The 22,098-nt window shown below is 33.3% G+C and overlaps 3 protein-coding genes across 3 annotated transcripts; 2 read left to right on the forward strand and 1 right to left on the reverse strand.

Annotated features, from left to right (window-relative positions):
- The first annotated feature begins 749 nt into the window (after nucleotides 1–749).
- On the forward strand, nucleotides 750–3,394 carry LOC112527722 (aquaporin PIP1-1-like). The gene is made up of 4 exons (XM_025138499.1): nucleotides 750–1,168; nucleotides 2,068–2,366; nucleotides 2,825–2,965; nucleotides 3,057–3,394. Exons 1-4 carry the CDS (start codon nucleotides 838–840, stop codon nucleotides 3,150–3,152), a joined length of 867 nt encoding a protein of 288 aa, XP_024994267.1. The 5' UTR covers nucleotides 750–837; the 3' UTR covers nucleotides 3,153–3,394.
- Nucleotides 3,395–8,967: 5,573 nt separating this feature from the next.
- LOC112527900 (short-chain dehydrogenase TIC 32, chloroplastic-like) lies at nucleotides 8,968–12,723 on the forward strand. Its single transcript, XM_025138752.1, has 7 exons — nucleotides 8,968–9,283; nucleotides 9,958–10,189; nucleotides 10,275–10,354; nucleotides 10,439–10,592; nucleotides 11,011–11,171; nucleotides 11,296–11,342; nucleotides 12,422–12,723. The coding sequence occupies exons 1-7, from the start codon at nucleotides 9,175–9,177 to the stop codon at nucleotides 12,584–12,586; spliced, it is 948 nt and encodes a 315-aa protein (XP_024994520.1). The 5' UTR covers nucleotides 8,968–9,174; the 3' UTR covers nucleotides 12,587–12,723.
- Nucleotides 12,724–13,940: 1,217 nt separating this feature from the next.
- Nucleotides 13,941–17,482, reverse strand: LOC112527899 (short-chain dehydrogenase TIC 32, chloroplastic-like). The gene is made up of 6 exons (XM_025138751.1): nucleotides 17,263–17,482; nucleotides 16,855–17,086; nucleotides 16,521–16,754; nucleotides 15,245–15,323; nucleotides 14,631–14,715; nucleotides 13,941–14,274 (listed from the first exon to the last, which is right to left on the reverse strand). Exons 1-6 carry the CDS (start codon nucleotides 17,366–17,368, stop codon nucleotides 14,045–14,047), a joined length of 966 nt encoding a protein of 321 aa, XP_024994519.1. The 5' UTR covers nucleotides 17,369–17,482; the 3' UTR covers nucleotides 13,941–14,044.
- Nucleotides 17,483–22,098: the final 4,616 nt, after the last annotated feature.

A 22,098-nucleotide genomic window follows, 5' to 3' on the forward strand; every position in this document is an offset into this window, starting at 1 on the left:
AATCTGGTTTAAGAGTTTTTAAGAGTTTTAAGAATTTTAAGAGTTTTAAGAGTTTTTAAAAGTTTTAGCCAAATGCTTTATAATATAGTATAGATAAGATTAAAAATTAAAAAGCTACATTAATATATGCATATATATATATATATATATATATATATTATGATTGACACTCTGTAGTAGATAAGAACACAACATATAAACAAACAAAACATCAAAACCCTGTCAACATCCTTTCCAGAACACACACTCTAGCAACTTCACCATTAACCACAAACTTTTACAAGATTTTCAATCCACTTTTACAATATTCTCATAATATTACTTTATTTTATCAAAATCCTTTTAGTAACGGAAGTTCAAATAAGAAGTCTATATATTATGAAAAAAGAAGATTTATATGTGAATTATTAAAAAAAATCAGTTTTAAAATACATATATAAATGATTTATAACATAAATTTAAACATGAATTTTTAAAAATATTTTTTCAATAATTCACATATGAATATTTTCTTACTATATTTAATTTTCTTATTTAAACGGTTATAAAAATAGGCCTTATGTCGATACGTATGGTAACGAAGGTAAAACAAGAAGGCAATAGTAATAATTTTAAAGATATTGATTTAAAATCAAGCCTGTACCAAATGATGCTGAAAAGACTCAATGATTAGATTAGAAATTAATGAAAAATGGACAATTAAGACATTGAAGTTACATGAGAGTTCTCCACTGCTCCTTTATAAAACCCCACAAAGCTTATCCTCTCACCTCACAAACTCTCATCTTCACAGAACCCATCTGAAACAAAGAGAACAGAGAAAGAAAGGTTTCAATTATGGAGGGCAAGGAAGAAGATGTTAAGCTTGGAGCCAACAAGTTCTCAGAGCGCCAACCCATTGGGACATCGGCTCAATCAGACAGCAAAGATTACAAAGAACCACCACCGGCTCCTTTCTTTGAGCCAGGTGAGCTTTCCTCATGGTCTTTTTACCGAGCCGGTATAGCCGAGTTCATAGCCACTTTCTTGTTCTTGTACATCTCGGTCTTGACCGTTATGGGTGTGGTTAAATCTCCCACAAAGTGTGGTACTGTTGGTATTCAAGGGATTGCTTGGGCTTTTGGGGGTATGATCTTTGCCCTTGTCTACTGCACTGCTGGTATCTCAGGTATCTCTCTCTCTCTCTCTCTATATATATATATATATATATATCATCTTTAACTTCTTGCAATCTTTCTCGAACCCATGTGGTTTCTTTTATGTTTTTCAGTACTTTTGTGCTTAATTTGCAGTTTGTACGTTCAGAATTTGGAAAACCCCCAAGATATTACTTTAGATCTATGTGAAATTGCAATAAATTTGTATAGAATTGCTTCTGTTTTTCGTCTTTTTAGCTTGAGAAAGAAAGCATGCTATCGAGGGTAGAACATATGTACGTTTATTATTTGTGTTGGTGCTTAATCTTAGCTTTCTAGGAGAATATTTTGCCTACTTTTTACATGGTTTAGTGATAGTTCCTCTTGATCTATGTGATTTTGAACACAAGATGATGGTTTAGTAATTACCCTTTTCAGCTTTTGAGCTAAAGTCTCAATATTTAGTAGATTTTATAGGAATTTTACCTACTTTACATCTTTCAGGGTTTAATTTCTCTACATCTATGCAAAATTCAACAAGTTCTGTTATAACCCTTTTCATCTTTTGAGCTAATCTCTCAGTCTTGACTAAGAAACCATACTACTTGCAGTGTCTTTTAACTCTTTTTGTTTGTTTTATATCAGATTCTAGCTTGGTATATGATGGGGTTTTGAAATCAATCAATTTTCTTGAAATTCAATGTTTATGTTTACCTCAAAGTTTCCATTTTGACCTAATATTTTGCTGATGAACGCCTTAAATGGCATGGGTTCTTCAAGATTCTCTCCGAAAGGAAAAAAAGACTCATTTTTCTGTTAAACCTCTTCTTGGGTTTGTTGTATACAGTCTCTTTTTCAGCAAACCCTCTTTGTTTTCCATTTTATCTTTTTAAATTTGCTGAATATGTATATATGGTGTTGGTTAAAACAGGAGGACACATCAACCCAGCTGTGACTTGGGGTTTGCTCCTGGCTCGAAAACTTTCTGTAACCCGGGCCTTGTTCTACATGGTGATGCAGTGCCTTGGAGCCATCTGTGGTGCTGGTGTGGTTAAAGGGTTCATGGGTAAGAACCAATTCAACACCTTGGGTGGTGGAGCCAATGTTGTAGCCCATGGTTACACCAAAGGTGATGGTCTTGGTGCTGAGATCATTGGCACCTTTGTGCTTGTATACACTGTTTTCTCAGCCACTGATGCCAAAAGAAGTGCCAGAGACTCACATGTCCCTGTATGTCTCTTTTTCCTCTTGTCTATTCACTGCTATTCATTGCACATAATTATTACATTCATTGTGAATAATGGACGAGTAGGTAAGTAGTAGGTTATATGTCTCTATCTATGGCATATATCTATATGCATGTGTAGATGATTTGGTTGCATGTGCACTGTGTTTTTCTTTTGTTTGCTAGTGGTTTTGTGGCTATGGTTGGTCAAATCTATTATGATTGGATTAGGGTAGTATCTTATGCAATTAAAGTTGTACCTTTTGTCATTCTAAAAGTAATAAAGTCTTCCCTCCTTCACTGCAAATAAAGTAAACCCTTTTCTAAATGGTCCATTTCCATAGCTTTAGGAGGAATAGTTGTACATTGGATTCTACAGACCAATAAATAAAGAAACTGTGGTTCATACCAGTTAAAGTTTGGACCTTTTAATTAGGGTTTTGCTTTGTGTTTTCGAATGTAGATTTTGGCTCCGTTGCCAATTGGGTTTGCGGTGTTCTTGGTTCATTTGGCGACCATCCCCATCACCGGAACTGGGATCAACCCTGCAAGAAGTCTTGGGGCTGCAATCATCTACAACAAGAAACATGCATGGGATGACCATGTAAGTAAACTAATATTACTAATCAAGATTAGGGTTTTGATTTGGAAAGAAAATCTTGATTTAAGTTTTAACTTTGTTGATGTTTTTGCAGTGGGTTTTCTGGGTTGGTCCCTTCATTGGAGCTACACTGGCTGCTCTGTACCATGTGATAGTCATCAGAGCCATTCCCTTCAAGAGCAGATCATAAACTTTGATTTGGTTTTGATTTTGTTTTCTCTCCCCTATGGAATGGATTGTTGTTTATTAATCTCTCTGTACCCAAATTAAATGTGGATTTAGTGTACTTCTGTTGATGAATGTGTGTGTAAATTACCTATCTACCCCTGAGTTGGTGTTGTATTGATTTCAGTTGAAAAAAGAAAACTCTTGTATGTCACCAACCTTTTTTTCCCTATGGAATGAAATCATCTCTTCTATTCTGGTTCTGGTAACATGGATCTTCTTAGGTTTTTTGCACTCTAAAAAACAGGCGACTTTTGCATGGTGACAGATGGGCCTTGACTCAGCCGAACCCACTTGGGTTTAGTCCAGACCACATGGGTTCAGCCCATAACCTTTTATAGCTTAAATGGTGTGGTGTTGCTTTGTATATTGACCTGACAATTGGGCTTCACAGTTGGACTCGTTCCTCTTATATTCTATGTGTTGAATAATATTCACATATATGAATGCCATTAAAGATTTGGTATTTATATTACAATGTTATGAATTAAAGAAAAGGGGTGAAAGAGAATGAACATAACCAGAGAGGGAGCCTTGGGTGAGGAGCACTCTCGATGTAGCCTTGACGTGCTCATGGTGGGCTCACTACTTCCACGATGAGTGAACAAGTACAACAACAGCTCTTGACTGCCCCCGTCTTCCTCTTTCGAAATACGCTACTCCATCCATGGGGCCCGTAAGGGAAGGAGTACTCCCCCTGACGAGCCCCCTCCAGCCTAGCCGCCACACCACCCCTTCTATCACTTGCGTCCAACCCCTTGTTAGTTCGTAGAGCCGATGCTAGACTGCCAACCTCGTTGATCATGCGTCTGTAGGCATCTAAGTAACAAAAACAATCATAGCTAATAGTTGTTGCCGCTTCCCTTGTGGGTAAGGCGGAAGTTAATCGTAATTAATCCTCCACCTTACCCAGCTACGAGGTATGGACCCACGTCGTTTGATTGGCGTGCTCACGATGGGCTTACTACTTTCCATTTTTTTATGAAAGGGGGCAAGAGCGGTATACCATTCCTAACCTAACCTAACGGGGGATGGGATTATGGGCCTCTCGAGGTATGAGTTCAACAAATGTCGTCTTGTCTATCTTGGCTAAAACTAGAATGTATTTCCAAACAAGTTTTCTTATTTATGGGCTCACTATAGTTATGTTGTTTGTCACTCATGCTTTTCAACTATTTTTAGGACAAGTATTTATTAAAAAGATTTCTCAACCTTGAAATCATAAATTTTCTTAGCTCTTTAGAAAAATTTCTCGTTCCGCCCCTGCCCGGCACTGACGCCTGCCCCTGCCCCTCTCAACCTGTCTAGCTCCCTTGTACACTAGCTACAACTTTCCATACCTAATATGCTACTTTAATTTTTTTGTCTCTATATAATTTTATCAAAGGTCATACTCCTTATACCCACACTTTGCATAAAGCAAAAGAGAAAGAATATATATATATATATATATATATATATATATATATATATATATATATATATATATATATATATATATTCATAATCAGCTTTACTTCATTCCACTGTATGATATATAATGATGATGTTTACTTCAAGGTTGTTAAAAGGTGGAGCCTTTTTCTCTTTAATTTATCTCTTCAATGCCCTTCTCATAATCCACTTCTCTCTCTCTCTCTATATATATATACACACTCATGAGACCAATTTATTTTCTTATGAAACCATAAAATAATACTGAATCTTTCACCACAAAACACTCTCAAGGTTTAAAAAATATCGAACATTTACAGCAAAATCAGTATACAGGTTTACCTCCAAGGTGTCTTGTTATGAAGGTTCAATAATAGGATTGGATTCGAAGAGAAGAGAAGTTATGGTAGGAAGTGTAAAAAAAGATCTCCACCCTTAGATCAATGTTAATTGAATATCAACGCTAATAAAGTGCAATGAGATACAACATAACAATTATCTTCTAAAACGTAATTCATGAGATTAAAATTAATCAATGGTTCAAATCTTTTCTTACATTTCTGATATATATATATATATATATATATATGAAACTTTGCAAACCTATATGTATATATATATATTCATCATACCAACGCTTTTTGCAAGTGGGTTGTTCAGATTTTGGATCAAAAACAAGTTTTTAGGATCGAAAAATGACTTGGATCTTCTCAATATTCAATGGGCTCTCTGGGCTTTCAGCAAATTCTAGAGCTGAAAATGTTACCAAAGGAATCGACGCAATTGTAATTTTTTTTAATTAACCTGGATATCCAACCCGCTATGCGAGCTGACTAATCCCAGAACGATCACCTGCTTTGCAGATAACCCGGAGTCATCGCATTTCAACCTCCATTATCACCGGTAATTAAACCTTTTATAGTCTTTCTTCCATCTTTCAGGTTCGGTGAAGAAGATGACTCTCAAAACCTTCTTTTTCTTCAGTATTTTAGTATAAACTTTTATATTTTGTTTATTATTCGTTAGGTCGATTTATAGTCTTGGTATAGATATAGCACAACCTCCACAAAAATTGGAACGACGCAGTAAAACCGATTTTGTTGTAGTGTATTATGTTGAACCGTTAGAAACTAAACGAATAAATGAACAGAAACTAAATTCTAATACGCGAATATTAGGAACTACAAGTGGTATCGGGTTAGAAACGACTCGTGTGCTCGCTTTGCGTGGCGTTCATGTGATTAATTATGCCGGTTAGAAACGTCGAATCCGGTACAAAAGTGAAAGAAAACCTTCTCGAGAAAATCCCGAATGCAAAACTCGACATGATGGAGCTAGACGTTAGCTCTCAGGAATCCGTTCGATGGGATTTCCGTCGAACATCCTAACGTAAGATCTTATACAATCTTAATTTCATTCGGTTTTAAGTTGGAACCCGTTACCGATGAACTAGTTCCATCGATCATTTGGTGTTAGAAGTCTCAATGCAGGGATCATGTCGCCCCCGTTTACGCTTTCGAAAGACAAGATTGAATCGCAATTCACATGAATCCCTTTGGTGGGTCTGGTTAACCAGAAGATCTCCATGAATGGTGAGAAGATGGGGGTCAACAACAGATGTATGTGTGGTTGTAGTAACCTCCGATGGTTGTGAGAGCTGCTAAGGAGGAAGAAGAAGATAAAAAGAACTAAACTGGATCAACAGGCCCGTTAGTAAGCGAGAGATAAAATCTACAGAAATTAGCAAACGATAATAACCGTCAAACCATAAGGACGATGTTTGTAACTTGTAACAAATTATAAGGACGAAAAATGTAATTTAGTCTAAAATTTACGGTCAAGATTGGTTGCCTAATTAGTTTATGTTTGTTAGGATATCCTGTGCATATTTCTTAACATAATTTAATAAAAATATAAATTGTTTATCCAAAGTGAAAGTCAGAAGTCCTGAATGCTAAACAAATTTAAATATTACTAATATTATTAAATATCAATTGATATAAACTGAAAACTAATCATTAAATACTAGAAGGGTATCCGTGTAATGCATCGAGACATATTTTCATTTCAATGATTAAGAAACTATCATGGTATAGTGTTAAATAAAATATAATTGTTTACAATGAAATTAGAACGTTTAATGGTTAAGAGTAGCTCAAGATACAAAATCATTCAGAAGTTTTTAGAATCATTAAGAGGCAGACTTTTTTTACCTAACAAGATTCACCTTTTAACAATTTAGATTTTACCTTTTAATAAAATTATTAAAAAATAAACAAATAATTATAAAGAAGAATAGCATGGAACTCATGTGTTATCACCAAAAAAAAAGGGAAAATTGTTAGAACGCAAACATTGATTTTGTTTGACCGTAGGTGTGTATATCAATGTTGACTTTTTTATTCATTTTGATTGCCAAAACAATATACATTATGCATGATGAATCAGCAGTGACGTGTGCCAATTTAAACTTTTAGCCCCTTCACTTTATTTTTGCATGATTTTCCCCCAAATTTCACGGCAATTTAAAACTTAAGGTCTATGTTATACGAGAGTTTAATCATTTGAGAACATCACACGTCGTGATAACGTGTAAATTTTTACCTTAAGATATTGTTTCATATGATATTTTGTTTCTATCCAAGGTTAGCATTGATGTGCATATATTTGTTTCACTGAAGATATATATTTGGCTTAAAATGTAGAACTTTTTACATGTAATTTTTATTTCACAAACAAGATAAAGAAAAAAAAGATTCATAATGTAAAACAAATATATATTAATCAAGGTTATCATAATTTCATGGGTTCTCAAAAAAAAGTCTCACATGTTATATATATACATATACATGTATAGGGGTTGGTTCAAATACTAACCAAGATTTTTGTGTTAACTTTGTTAACCAAACTCAACAAATCATATTCCATCTTTTCTTTAGGTTCACATATGACTCATATATTAATGACATGGGCAATTAAGTAATTTGTCATTAATGTAACTCCCAAATCATTATTTGGGAGTTACAAATCTAAAAATCTCAATAATTGATGATTATGTAATATTGATTTTTTTTATACGTGTTCATGTTTTGTAATTTCGATTTATTCTATCCATAATGATATTGGTTTTGTAATTGTTAAAGAATTTCCGATTGTTAAGATTTCGATATCGTCCGAGTAATATGGATAAACCTATTGGAAAACAGATCGATAACAATGAGAATGAAAAGTTTAAAATCGTCTATGACTACAATCGGAATTCGAATTCATATGTAATTGTTAAAGAATTGTCCACAAGTGTTCATATTGTGTTCATATGTACACTAGCTGCATATTTCAACATTGGCTTGCTCCTGAATATGTTCATAATGAAGAAACTATTGTTCACAAACTGTTCATATTGTGTTCATATGTACACTAGCTACATATCTCAACATTGACTTACTCCTGAATGTGTTCATAATGAAGAAATTATTGTTCACAAACTGTTCATATTGTGTTCATACCTATTTATTTATTTATTTACTTTCGTGTAACAACTATTATTATTATATTCATATTGTGTTCATAAATGCTATATAGTCTAAGTTCATATATATGTCAATTTTTGTTCGTATTTGACACAATGGTTCACATATATATATATATATATATATATATATATATATATGTGTGTGTGTGTGTGTGTGTGTGCATGTGTGTGTTCATATGGTTCTTACATTAAAAAAAATAAATTAATAAAAATAATGAGAATTTTTGATTTTGTAACTCCCAATTAATGATATGTGAGTTACATAAAAAAAGAAAATTACCTAAATACCCTTTTCCCTTTGTTCATATATGTTCTTTAAAATTGTAAATTTAAAATTTTAATTTTTTATCATGATTAATCACAACTCTTTATTGTAAGAATCAATGGCCAAGATTGGTTAACAAAGTTAACACAAAAATCTTGGTTAGTATTTGAACCAAGCTCTACATGTATATACACATACACACATACACACACACACACACATATATATATATATATATATATATGAGAACAATAATCAAATAATAGAATAAGAAAATAGTCGAATCACATGTGATTCACACACATTTGGTCTCGATTTGAGGTCGTGGGCCTTTTCGTTCTTACACATTTACATTGACCATTAGTGTAAAATTTGAGTTTGCATGTAATTTGACCCCTTTCATGTTCTTTTATTAGTTATTGTTCTCGTCTTTGAAGTTACAAAGTGTAGGGGGTCAAACTGACAATACGTGAATGTCAAAGGACCTGAAAATTTTAGTTGGTTCTTCTAGAATTTTAGATTAGCCGTTGAAGGTTTCCTTGGTCTCATGTTCCCATGAATTTTCCTGTTTCCTTTGATGCGAAAGAGCGAGTATCTGTTTACATTAATTATTATATTCTTCGTCGAATCTCGGCAACTTTATATATAGTTATTGTTCGATCCAAGTTCAATCACAGCTTGAAAATATTTTCTATAATTCTGTAAAGCATTCTTGTAAGTGGGTTTTCGTTTTCAATCCAAAAAAAAGCACCAAAAATGACTTGGATTTCAATTTTCACGGGAAAATCTGGATTTGCTGCTTCTTCAACAGCTGAAGATGTTACTAAAGGAATCGATGGAACTGGTCTCACCGCCATTGTTACTGGTAGCTTACTTGTCCATCGTTTAATGCATCTGTGTGGGAAATTTTAAATGCGCTCTATCTGTTTGATGATATTTCTCTGTTGTCTGAGTCAAATCTCTGTGTGTGTGTGTGTGTATTGCTCAAGAACAGGTCTCAATTAGTCAATTGGAAAACAAGTCAAGCTTTAATGGATTATTTTCTGATTTATATCAATAATCCATCATCAATTAACCTCTAAATTTGCTTTAACACCTTTTAGAAGTCTGTTAATTTGGGATGAATTCATAGGGTGATCTTTAGCTGATCCACCTTGGAGTTCTAGTACTTAGGTTTACCAAAGGATGGTTTATCTTAAAATCTTGAATTTGTACTTTCCAGAATTCAACTTTTATATGGATCGATGCATATCAGTTCCTTATACATATAATTGGACGATTCTTATTGATTCTGGAGTTAAAAATGCTAATAATCTATGACTTCCAATGAATATGATCTATCCATATTTTATCTGTTTACGCCCCAGTTTTACATAGACCATATGCAACCCTGAATGGACCGGATATAAACCAAACCAAACCGAACAAACCCAATATATCTCACACAACGTACAAAATCTTGACCTCTACCCCAAAGGGTAAAGCGGGTATTTCATGAAGGCTCTTTAAATGCTCATAGTTTCTCTATGCGACTTTCAGGAGCTACAAGTGGTATTGGCTTAGAAACCGCGCGTGTGCTTGCTTTACGTGGGGTACATGTCATTATGCCAGTAAGAAATGTCGAAGCTGGTCAAAAGGTGAAAGAAAGCATCTCCCAGAAAATCCCTAATGCTAAACTTGAGGTGATGGAGTTAGATATCAGCTCACTGGAATCCGTTCGAACTTTTGCATCACAATACTGTTCAAAGGGACATCCATTGAACCTCTTGATGTAAGTCAAATTCATTCGATCATATATATGGTTTAAAATTCATTTGGATTTGGTTGTTTAGTTTATTGATATTTGGTGTTTAAAGTCTTAATGCAGGGATCATGACTCCTCCCTTTTCTCTTAGCAAAGACAACATAGAATTGCAATTTGCAACCAACCATGTCGGTATGTGATGTTTTCTTAAGTTGTTATGTTGGTTTTACACTCAATAGACATGTTAATGAAATAAAGATTGGTTTTTTTTGTTAGGTAATTTCCTTTTGACAAACTTATTGTTGGATACCATGAAAAAGACCGCAAGAGAAAGTGGGATAGAAGGAAGGATCGTTATTCTTTCTTCAGAGGTTCATAGAGTGACATACAAAGAAGGCATTAGATTCGACAAAATCAATGATGAGAAGAGGTAATCCTTGGTTCCTAACAAATGGGAGATTAGATCATATTTAATTATGGAAATGGTACTACTTAAGATTAAGGGGCTGTTTGGTTGGTTTTCATTGAGTCCTATATGGAAAAAACTGTCTCTATGGATTAATATGTTTGCATAGATTGGCAAGGTTTTTGTTGGGGCAGGGTTTTGCATAAATGGAAGGAGAGTGTTTTTTAATTGGGAGGGGCTTGTTTGGAAAAAAACTTGGTTTTTTGCACAAAGCTTCCCCTAGAACCTTACTGAATAAGCCATTTTTTATATCATTAAGTCATTACCAAACATTCATGTATAGCTCACCAAATAATCTGTGAGTCCTATTAAGTTTATTAAGCTGCTAACAGACATGATCTAAACTAATATGGTTTCCCATGATTTGTGATATGGTTTTCAGCTATAGCCCATTTTACGCTTATGGGCAATCAAAGCTGGCTAATGCATTGCACGCCAACGAGCTCTCAAGGCGGTTGCAGGCTGAGGGGGCGAATATAACCGCCAATTCGCTGCACCCTGGAGTTATTAACACGAATCTTGCACGTAACGGTGGCTTTTTCTGTATGTCTCAACCCTTTCACATCCATTTTCATATATCCAAGATTCTATGCAGAAAACTATGTTTTTGAACATGAAATTAGTTTTTTATATGCTGATTGCTGATCTTAAACCTTTCTTGACACAGCTGTGTTCCTAAATGTGGCCAACAGTTTCTTGAAGAACATCCCACAGGTTTGTTTGCAATTTCTTGGTTTCTTGTGTGATTGAAGATATATATGTATATATACATAGGGACCATTCAAAGGAGAACTTGGTATTTTGTGACATCTATGAGATCCAATCCCAATCCCAAATCAAAGGATAAATTAGGAACTTAATAATTTTGATAATTTTGACTTAAAATTTTATTAAAGGGCATTTTAGATATTTTAGAAATCTTATCTCTCCTCTTCCCTTCCATCTCCCCTTCAGCGTGAACATTCTATTGTGATAGCCACCGTATACACGTGATCCATTAATTTGAATTTGCGGTCATTTTCACTATATATCCACTGTGATCACCGCAATGAATTTGTGAAGTGGGGATAACACATTGTGATCACCACATCAATATATGGGTTTCAAGATATGGGATAACACACTTTGATCACTGTAACTCCTTAAACCATCGTAAAACCACGTGATCGACATATGAGTTTCAAGATATGGGATAACACACTCACTAGAATATGGAGAGAAAATAAAAGGAGGACTTTTAGGGGGTTCATTATTATGTAAATGAGAAAATTGAAAGAAGGTATTTGTATGACTAAATTACCCTTTTTAGTTTATTTAAAAAATATTATAATTAATTAATTATCTCAAATGAGTGGTTCCCATTGGATCTCACGGTTATCATAAATTACACCTTTCATTTGGAAGGTATGCACATGTGCATACTACATACATGTGATCCGTAAGTAGTTTGTCCGGTATGCACATGTATATAATATGCAAACGTCCATAAAAACCAAGAAACAACTTCAATTACTTGTATGTACATGTGCATACTACATACATGTGATCCGTAAGTAGTTTGTCCGGTATGCACATGTATATAATATGCAAACGTCCATAAAAACCAAGAAACAACTTCAATTACTTGTATGTACATGTGCATAACATCCAGATGAATTGTAACTAGGATGGTCCTTAGTGTTTATCCTTTTAGGGTTTTTCCCCTAAACCTCACACTCTCTCTCTCTCTCTCTCTATATATATATATATAATTGAAGGTAAAGTAATGATGATGGTTTTTGTGAAATTTGCAGGGAGCTGCAACAACATGCTATGTAGCATTGCACCCACAATTGAAGGGGGTAAGTGGGCAGTATTTTGCTGATAGCAACTTGAATAAAGCAAGCAAGTATGCTCTAGATGCAGACCTGGCCAAGAAGCTTTGGGATTTTAGTTCCAAGTTGACCAAGTCAAACTAATATGGTGGTGAAAGTGTTCTTTGTAATTTATGTACCAAAATAATAATTATACATTTTTGTAGTAGTAACCATGTTGTTCTAATGGATGTTTTATGTAATCAGTTTTATATTGATAAATGCACCTCATCTTTATCTCATAGATGTTATTCAACATTTATAGTTGGTCTAAAATGATTAGTGTTTTTTGGTTGGAGGGCTTGGACCATCCGACCAACCCATTGAGTCTAGGATGAAATGAGATGGGTGTTTGGGTTAACCCGTTCTAATCTTATCGTCCACGGTCCCTTCTGGTCTTTCTGTGGCCGGTCTTGATCCAAATCGATTTTCAAGAGGACCCTAACCAGTTGGACCGGTCTCTTGACACGTCATTTGGTCTTGATCCACCTAATCGATCTACGTTAATACTTACAGATTACTTATATAATAAGAAATTTATATCTAATATATGTTGTATTAAAATATTTAAAAAAAATTGTATGGAATAAATACATAATTAAATTAATAATATGTTCTCGATATAAATAAATGTCTATTTGTATAAACTTAAATATATTTATTTTTATAAATACAAATATAAATGATATAAAGTTAAAATAGTGGAACCGTGAAAAGTTTGAAAAAACTTGGGTGAGGTTTTTCACATAATGAAAGTATGTACAGGTTTTTAAGTTGTTGAGGTGACGATAATGTGTAAAAAAAACTGTTAAAAAGTTGGTGAAAACCTCAACATAGTGGATGCTCTTACTACGTTTTATAGACTCAAAGCAGGTTTTTATTCCATTTTCTCAATTAAAGCCTATAAACTGATAAAAAGAAGAAAATAAAGTTTTACGTAAATTTTCTCAATCAAATTTACATAATTTATGTAAGGATCCTCCTCATTTGTGTAAATAATTTTTTTTTTAATCTGAAAATACGTTTTATGTAAATGTGTAAGGCATATATATAAATTTTGCCTAAAATGAGAATTTGATATAAAAATGTTTAAAAAGTGAATTTGGTTGAAGAGGTCGACACTTTTCAACCAAAATAAATAATGAATTTGGGAGGATTTGTATTTCAAATCCATTGCAATCTCATGTTTGGTTTGTTGGATTGTTCGGATTTGAAATCCTTCAAACATAAGATTTTTAAATCCTTAAGAAGTACCCGTAGGCATGAAAATGGGCTCCGACCCGTCGAGAAACGACATCCACCTGACCGGATTGCTTCCTTTGCTTATTAGCTTTAGTTTCAGCTCAATGTTTTGATAATTTATTAAATTGTGGCAAAACCACTCAATCGACCAATCATAGCATACCACGTGGCATTTTTAATTTGTAAAAATAAATGCTCCTTATAATGCACGCAGAAGAGGAGACGAAAATGCCTTTATTAGAGACGACGTATAATTTTGACAATCTTAAAGCTTTTTAACATCCATCACAAATACATAAACATTTTACTCAACGGAATAACTTATAACGACGACGAGGTCAGAGTTCGCTCTATCAAATCAACGCTGAAATCCCAGAATTTCTTCACGAATTCAGGATCGTTAACAAACCCGCTTGGACTCGAGATGTTGTTATCGGCCCAATACTCGCCACTTATCCCCTTCGCCCCCGGGTTCAATGCCAGATAGCACGTAGTTGAGGCTCCCTGTTCCACGTTCTTCAACATGAGCCGAACGATGTACCCAAAGATTACTGTTTCAACACAAGAAATTCCATCACAACCAAAATTTTCTCCAAAATCAGAAAGTGGGAGAGACGATAAAAATCCCGATATTTTAATTAAATATCGAAAAGAGAGAAATGGTATTTTTATTTTTTCAATCAATAAAGTTCAATGTATTATTATTTCATATAAAATTTATTCAAAAATTTGTTGAGATTTGAAATTTATTATATATTTTAATAATATAATTAATGTTCAAATATCTGAAACGAAGAAACTATCGAAGAATGATTTTTTTTAAGATTTTAACTTATTTCTTTTGTTTATAAAAAAATATGAAATCTGTCGGAAATGCTCTAAAGATATTATGAAGTTTCGAACATACGTCGCATCCAAGCCGTGTGTCGTGCAAGATTTGTTGCGATAACTCCTGGATGCAGCGAATTCACTGTTATATTTGCCCCTTCTTCCTGTAGATCCATAAGACCAATTTTAGAAACTGACCATCAAACACGTACGACATGATATATATATAGGGGACCTTCTTTTGAAAGCTCTCTAAATCGTGAGATCTCTGAGAACCAGTGTTGCGCTATTTCATATGATTTTCTTATCTATGGTTAGAATTTAATATAGTGATTAACATATATTTGTTTCACATGTACTCGGTTCACAATGTGGTCCTTTTTGGCGTGTTTATGAAACAAAGAATACACGTAAAAGGTTTCACGTTGTGAACCGCATACATATAAAAAATACACATTGTGTAGGAAATATATGTTATTCAATATATTAAGTACTATATTTGGATCACAAATGTCATGTGAAACAAAACCTTAAGGTAGAAGTTCTTACGGATCTCACAAATTTTGAAGTTCTCAAATGATCAAGCTCATGTATCTATACATCCGTCTCTCTCTTTTGAAGAGATAATTCAAAAGGGTTCCATATATTCTAACAATATCTAAAAGGTTTTGCAAATTTGAAGAGGAAAATCACCTTGAGCCGCCTTGCGAGCTCCTTTGCATGCAACGCGTTAGCAAGCTTAGATTGGCCATACGCGAGTAAAGGGGTATAACTGCAACATTTAGTGAATTCGGACATTTAGCAATGACATTTTGTTATGAAAACTCAAGACAGTGATCAGGTATACACACAATGCACATTCCACCTCCGGATGGGATTTAGGTTACGTTTGACAAACTAACTAATGACTGATAAGCTAATTGTTAATTGATAAGCTAAGTTGGTTTATGTTTGTCAAAAATTAGCTGATAGACTAATTGAATAATGTAAATTGAGCAAAAAGACATTTCCAAAAATTAGTACATATTAACATATAATAATATATTTAAAATAAATCACTAATGATATAATATGTTAACTAATACAAACAAGATATACCAAAATTAAATACCAGTATATGTTAGTCAATAGAATTTCAATTTGATTTATTACATGTATAATATTACAAAGAGTAAATCATGTTTTAGTTCATGTGGTTTGTTAAAAATTACGGATTTTGTCCCTTTGGTTTTAAAATTGCGTTTTCCGTTCTTATGGTTTGTAATTTATTTCTATTTTCATCCTTGAGGCTAAATGTTTTTTTAAATACAAGAGACTAAGATATAAATGAATTGCAAAACTAAGGAACAATAAAGCGTAAATCTTGATTACGAAAATGGTAATAAATTATAAATTATGTGGATGAAAATCATAAATTTAAAATCACATGGACGAAAATAGAATTTTCAATAAATCATAGGTACTAAAAACGTTATTTACTCTAGGTAATCATTACATGTAATATAAATAAAAATCGATCTATTTTAAATATTTTAATTAATTAATATTTTCAAATAATTAAATTAACTTTTCTATTAAAACATAATAAATAAAACTAATATGTTATCTAAAAAATATTTTTTTAATAATTAAATATATTAGATATTTGGAGATTTTTTAACGGTTACCGAATGATTTGGTACAATAATTAAATGATCAGAATAATTAATTGGCTCTCAGGATATGATAAAAATAAAATATAATTATTTAATAATTATTTATAATAAAATTAAGATATTTAATAGTTAAATGAGACACATAATATAAAATTATTCAAATAATTTTAAAATTATTTAAAACTCATACATTTTTTTATCAAACAACATTCATATTTTAATGATTTAAAGTTTTACCTTTTAGAAATAGATAAACAAACAACCCTTGTAATTATTAAAAAAAACATATCTTGTTAGGTTGAACTTGAACATACCTCTTTTCGTCGTTTATTTGATCAAATCGAACTCCTTCTTTATAACTCATTTTATGGAGCTCCGACGACAAAATCACGATCCTTCCCTCGATGCCGGACTTTTCTGCAGTGTTCTTCATGATGTCCAACAAACCATTGGTCAAATGGAAGTGACCGATGTGGTTCGTCGCAAATTGTAGCTCTATGTTGTCTTCCGTCAGGGTGAACGGCGGTGCCATAACCCCTGCATTCGCACTGTAAACAACCACCACCGTCGTGATTTCAGTCACCGTCTGTTTTAGTTTTTTTTCCGATTTGTTTAGAATCAAACGAGGAAACAAGTTTAGTTGCTTACATGAGGATGTTGATCGGAAAACCTGTCGATTTGTATGCCGCCACAAACTTATTTACGGATTTCAGTGAGGCAACGTCAAGCTCCATGACATCGATTTTAGCTTTAGGAATTTCGTTGATTAATTCTTGTTTGACTTTTTGACCGGCGGTGGTGTTTCTAACCGCCATAACCACATGTACGCCGCGCAAGACCAGGATCCGTGCAGTTTCGAGGCCGATACCGCTTGTTGGACCTGAAATTTCATCGCACAGATCTCGAGGTCAGAGGATCCAACTAACATCACCATCAACCCTAACTCTAAAAACTTCAAATAGATTGAAATGAAAACCACAAACGACGGTTGATCTACTTCCTAAATCCTAATCGTGAAAAATAATCGCAAAAACGATTGAATATAGAGATTGAGACCTGTAATAATGGCGGTAAGGCCATAAGCTTCGATTCCTCGTGTAACTTCTTCAGCTGTAGAAGAAGCTGAGAATCCAGTTGGTCCCTTCCATGAAAAAATCCACATCTTTTCAAGGATTAATAACAGAAATTTTGGTTGCGAGAGCGATGATGATCGGATTCTGTAATGCAAAATTATGGTGAAGTTGGGAGATATATAGACATGAAGCAGGGCACCAGCAGCAGTCAGTAGAGACTGGTAGGTTGACTTTTGGTCAACTATTGCACATTCTACCGTAAGGAATGCATTTTCTCTTTAGACTGAGAGTTAATTACAAAAATAGTCCCTGATTTTTGGTGTTTTTACTATTTCGTCCTTTAACTTCATTTGTTATGAATAACCTTCTGACATTTGCAATTTGTTTTGTATTTCGTTTCCCTGTGTAACGTCTATTCTAATTCGTTATGTTTGAAGGCAAAGTTGTCATACTCTCTCTCTCTCTCTCTCACACACACACACACATACACGCGTGCATTGCCCTTGACTGTGAAACTACACTTCCACTGCCATCACTTCTCATCCCTTTGTGACTTCCAACGTTGACGAAGAACAACAATAGAGCTACCTGTTCGCAAGCCACAACTCATACGTGAATTACGAATAGGTTGTCCCGTTATTCTCCTTTCCTCTATCTCTCTCTTAACTCATGGATATCCCCTTGTCGAAATTGTTCAATTCCCGCGTCGTGCATCTCAACCATGACTCTCACTCACGTTCATTTATCTGCATTTGAAAACCACCAGGACCGCGTGCTTCTACTCCCAACATAGCAAGATGAAATTCAAAGGGTTTCAAATTAGGTTTAGGTTTTTTGTTTTACAATTTCAGGGTTTCGATTTTATGGTTCGTATTACAAATTTCTTGAATGAGACTGTACAACATTGTTGTTTATGTTTGGATCAGTGATAGTGGTTGATGCCGATGACGACGGTGGTGGTTGGATTAATAACCAAGCAAATAATAATAATCCATGTCACTAAATATTGTCGTATCTTTCATTAAAGATATATTAACCAAAATACCTTAATCTAACTAAACGGTCGAAATTCAACAACCGTTCATAAAACAAACCAAATTGCAAACGTGAGGAGGGGGAGTTATTCATAGTAAATGAAGTTAAGGGACGAAACTCGAAACAAACCATCAAACCATGAATGATTTTGGTAATTAACTCTTAAATTGGTGATCTTTAAAAACTAACACCAATCTTTATTTGATTTTTTTATATATTATAAAAATTAAAAAATAATTATTTCAAATCTTAATTATTATGTATTTGTTTTTATTAATTATGATGATTAGTAAGTGAATGACAAAAATAATATTTACCATCATTTATTTTATCTAATCATAAATCAACAATCAATTTTTAGGACATGATCTGTTGGTACTTGTAAGAATGTTCAAAGCAAAAACAGTATTTCAAAAATCAAGATGGACTGAGTTGAAAGAAAGACTTTTAACAAATAATAATTTATTAATTAGTTTTTCAATTAATAATTTATTTATCAGCCAACAATTAATTTTTTTAAGTTAACAACTAAAGAATAGCTTGTTAATATAACCTTCATTTAAATTTTAACACAATAAAATATGATTTTTTAAATATAAAAAATTGTCGTGAATAAAATAATATTTACATTAAATAAATTATTTTTTAATAGCTATGTGACGACAAAAAGCGTGCCGGTAACGTCAATTAACGACGAAAATGGTGTTGTTGTTTGGATGAACTAACGGTGAAAAGCATGGGATGCCGGTCAAGATTTGTGTGCGTATCCGATGGGTTTAATAATTGTCATACGTCACCAATTGTGGAAAATATTATATGTGTGACCGTTTTCTAAGATGTTATTTGGGGGTGGTTAAATAATTTGATGTAAAATATTAAGCGGTTAGAATAATTAATAGATTTTTATAATATAATGTAAAATAAAATATAATTATTCAGTAATTATTTATAATAGAATCAGAGTGTTGAATGGTTAAAGAAAATTTATGATACAAAATCATTCAAAGGATTTTGCGACCATTAAAATACATTTTTTTTGTCAAACAATATTCACTTCTTACCGATTCATATGATGTCTTTTAATGGAACTATTAAAAGGTAAACAAACAGTTCTTAAGATATTAAATACTAGTTTTTAGATAGGATTCTAAATACTTCACGCCATAACTGTATTTGTAGTTAGATTTATATAAACTTATGAATCAATCTTAGTGGTCGTTCACCAATGTTTATCCGGGTAAGTGCTTACCGGAAAATTCAATACTATCCATTACTTACCGGGTAATATTTTATTTCATCAAAACGGTATCGTATGCAATAATTAATCCGGTAAGTGATAATCGTGATAAGAGTCATCGCCATCATTTACCAGGTAAGACTCTCGGTTTCGCTCTTACCAGGTAAGATTTTTGGTATTTGTCATATTGATTCGGTACGATAATATGATTTGGTATGCACTTACCGAGATAAGCGTTTGGTAAACGGTCCCTTAATGAAGACATGTCTGTTTTTTAAATGATTAAAAGCAAAAATAATTGTTTAATAGCTCGTTTTATTTTTCGATAATAAAAAAAAAGATTTCTTTTATTTTTATTTGAGTTTTCGATAACTCTATTTTTGTTTGGAAAGAACTCTACTTATTATTGATTATAACAACTCATTTTGAATTGTTTAAAGGGTTGTTCGGATTTTATTTATTTATTAAAGTTGTCTGTATGATAATAAATACAACAAATCTGCAACGAACATATCTTTTTGGAACAAAAATAAGCAGACCACCATGGAACAGAATTACATATTTGTTGGAGTAAAAATAAGCAAAACCGCCATGGAACAGGTGTGTTTCTTCATGGAACAAAAATAAAACAAAACATATATGCAAGTGGAACAAACATGTGTTGGTATAGAACAGATCGACAACGACAGGAACGGTGGATCTTGTGAGAAAGAGAGGGAGGAAGAGAGAATGAAGATGAGGGGTAGAACGACGATGAAAGACCGACGATGGCAAATGAGAGCTTCGATGGAGGTGCTGCAAAGCTTAAAGGGATGGAGGCGATGAGAGCCTTAAGGTTTTATTTTCATTGTTGAAGATGGTAGCGTGTTTTAAAAGAAGGGTATATAGGTAAAAAAGGTTGAATGTAAATAGGAGTATTCCTTAAGCTGACCGAATAAGCTATTTCTAGATTAAGCGACAACCAAACACATATTTATGGCTAGCCGAATAAGCTATATGTGTTATACAACTCATTAAGCCACAATCGAACAACCTTTAAATTACACTGATACCAGTCAAGATTGGCTTAAGACCAATTAAGACATGATCATGCCATTGGAGGTTTAGCATTTCCAACAAGCTTTTTATGATTTTTTTTCTTTCTAAACTATAGAAACAAAACTAATTTTTTTTTTAAATAATTACATTCAATTTTAGCATAATCTCTATTTTAAAGATTCCAACATAAATTATTATATTATAATATCCTCTAACTTTATTATCTCAATATATTTTAAAAAACTTCATATAAAATAATAATAATTCAATTTGATTGGTGAAATTGAATAAAATAATCATTTCTCTCTCTTACATCAAGTTTTAGAGAATTTTCTAAACTTAGAATTTTTTTTCATGTCTTCCTTACTTTAGAAAACATTATAGATAATCTGTTGAAACAATATAAATGACATGACTTTTAATTTTTTTATTTTAAAGAATCTGTTAAATATAGTACAATTTTTTTCTAATCGAACATACCCTTCATGTATGGAACCAGGGGTGAGCAGCGGAACCAGGTACCCGTTTGCAGAACCGGAACCGCCTTGGAACCGCCGGTTCCGGAACCTGAACCGATATGAGTGGTTCCGGTTCCTAAAATACGGAACCGATTGAGAACGGTTCCGGTTCTGGTTCTCAATTTTTCGGAACCGTTACCCGCCGGGTACCTGCCAGGACCGGTTCCGGGACCGGGTACCCGGAACCGGCGGGTACCCAGTGTTTTTCAATAAAAAAATAATTAATTTTTTTTAATACCAAATGTATATTATGTTATATCTTCAAAGGACGTGGTCATCTTCATTCTTCATCAACTTTCTAGTTCTACTAAATTACACTTCATAGTATGTAATCGTTAAGTTTTGAACATTTACAATTATAGTATGTAATCGTTAAACTTTGAACATTTTCTATTAGTCTATTATGGTTTATAATCGTTAAACAATATTTGTAACCATTATTCCGTATAATTTGTATTCTTGTTTATTTAATTTAGTGTTTTGACAATGTTTTATTTTTTATTTCTAAATAACAAAATTTTAATATTTTAGGAAGCGGGTACCCGGAACCGGAACCGGTTCCCGGTTTCAAAAATTCAAGAACCGCTCTAACCGGTTCCGGTTTCAATATCTCAAGAACCGCCGGTTCCGGTTCCGGTTCCTATCAAAAAGAGCGGATACCCGCCTATGCTCACCCCTAGTATTTCGGGGCGTCCAAAGAGTCGATCATTTCTGCATGATTTTTTTTCTCGTGCACTACCCCTTCCAATGGGTTTCGAAGATAAACTTCTTTCTTTATTGGCCCATAAATTGACCACCCAGGTAAATCGCTAAATTCAATTTGATTATTCCTTCTTATTATTAAGCATCTGAATCATGAATTGTCTTCTTATGACTCATCAATCAGATCGATTCGTTTTTTGAAAGAACTGTTCAAGGAAAAAKCAATCCCCTCGCCCACTACCGGTTGATCCTCAAGTGTGATTTCTATGTTATGTATGGCCGTGCCTAA

This window comes from Cynara cardunculus (assembly GCF_001531365.2).
Source record: "Cynara cardunculus var. scolymus isolate 2C chromosome LG 15, CcrdV1, whole genome shotgun sequence".
Taxonomy (NCBI): Eukaryota; Viridiplantae; Streptophyta; class Magnoliopsida; order Asterales; family Asteraceae; genus Cynara; species Cynara cardunculus.

Excerpts from the sequence above, each read along its gene's own strand:
- LOC112527722 (XM_025138499.1), top strand. The coding sequence starts at position 838 with ATGGAGGGCAAGGAAGAAGATGTTAAGCTTGGAGCCAACAAGTTCTCA. Across the intron at positions 1,169-2,067 it reads CTGCACTGCTGGTATCTCAG|GAGGACACATCAACCCAGCT; the intron begins GTATCTCTCTCT and ends TGGTTAAAACAG. Across the intron at positions 2,367-2,824 it reads CCAGAGACTCACATGTCCCT|ATTTTGGCTCCGTTGCCAAT; the intron begins GTATGTCTCTTT and ends TTTCGAATGTAG.
- LOC112527900 (XM_025138752.1), top strand. The coding sequence starts at position 9,175 with ATGACTTGGATTTCAATTTTCACGGGAAAATCTGGATTTGCTGCTTCT. Across the intron at positions 10,190-10,274 it reads CATCCATTGAACCTCTTGAT|TCTTAATGCAGGGATCATGA; the intron begins GTAAGTCAAATT and ends TGGTGTTTAAAG. Across the intron at positions 10,593-11,010 it reads AAAATCAATGATGAGAAGAG|CTATAGCCCATTTTACGCTT; the intron begins GTAATCCTTGGT and ends TATGGTTTTCAG.
- LOC112527899 (XM_025138751.1), bottom strand. The coding sequence starts at position 17,368 with ATGTGGATTTTTTCATGGAAGGGACCAACTGGATTCTCAGCTTCTTCT. Across the intron at positions 16,755-16,854 it reads TTTCCGATCAACATCCTCAT|TGCGAATGCAGGGGTTATGG; the intron begins GTAAGCAACTAA and ends GGTTGTTTACAG. Across the intron at positions 14,716-15,244 it reads AGCTCGCAAGGCGGCTCAAG|GAAGAAGGGGCAAATATAAC; the intron begins GTGATTTTCCTC and ends ATGGATCTACAG.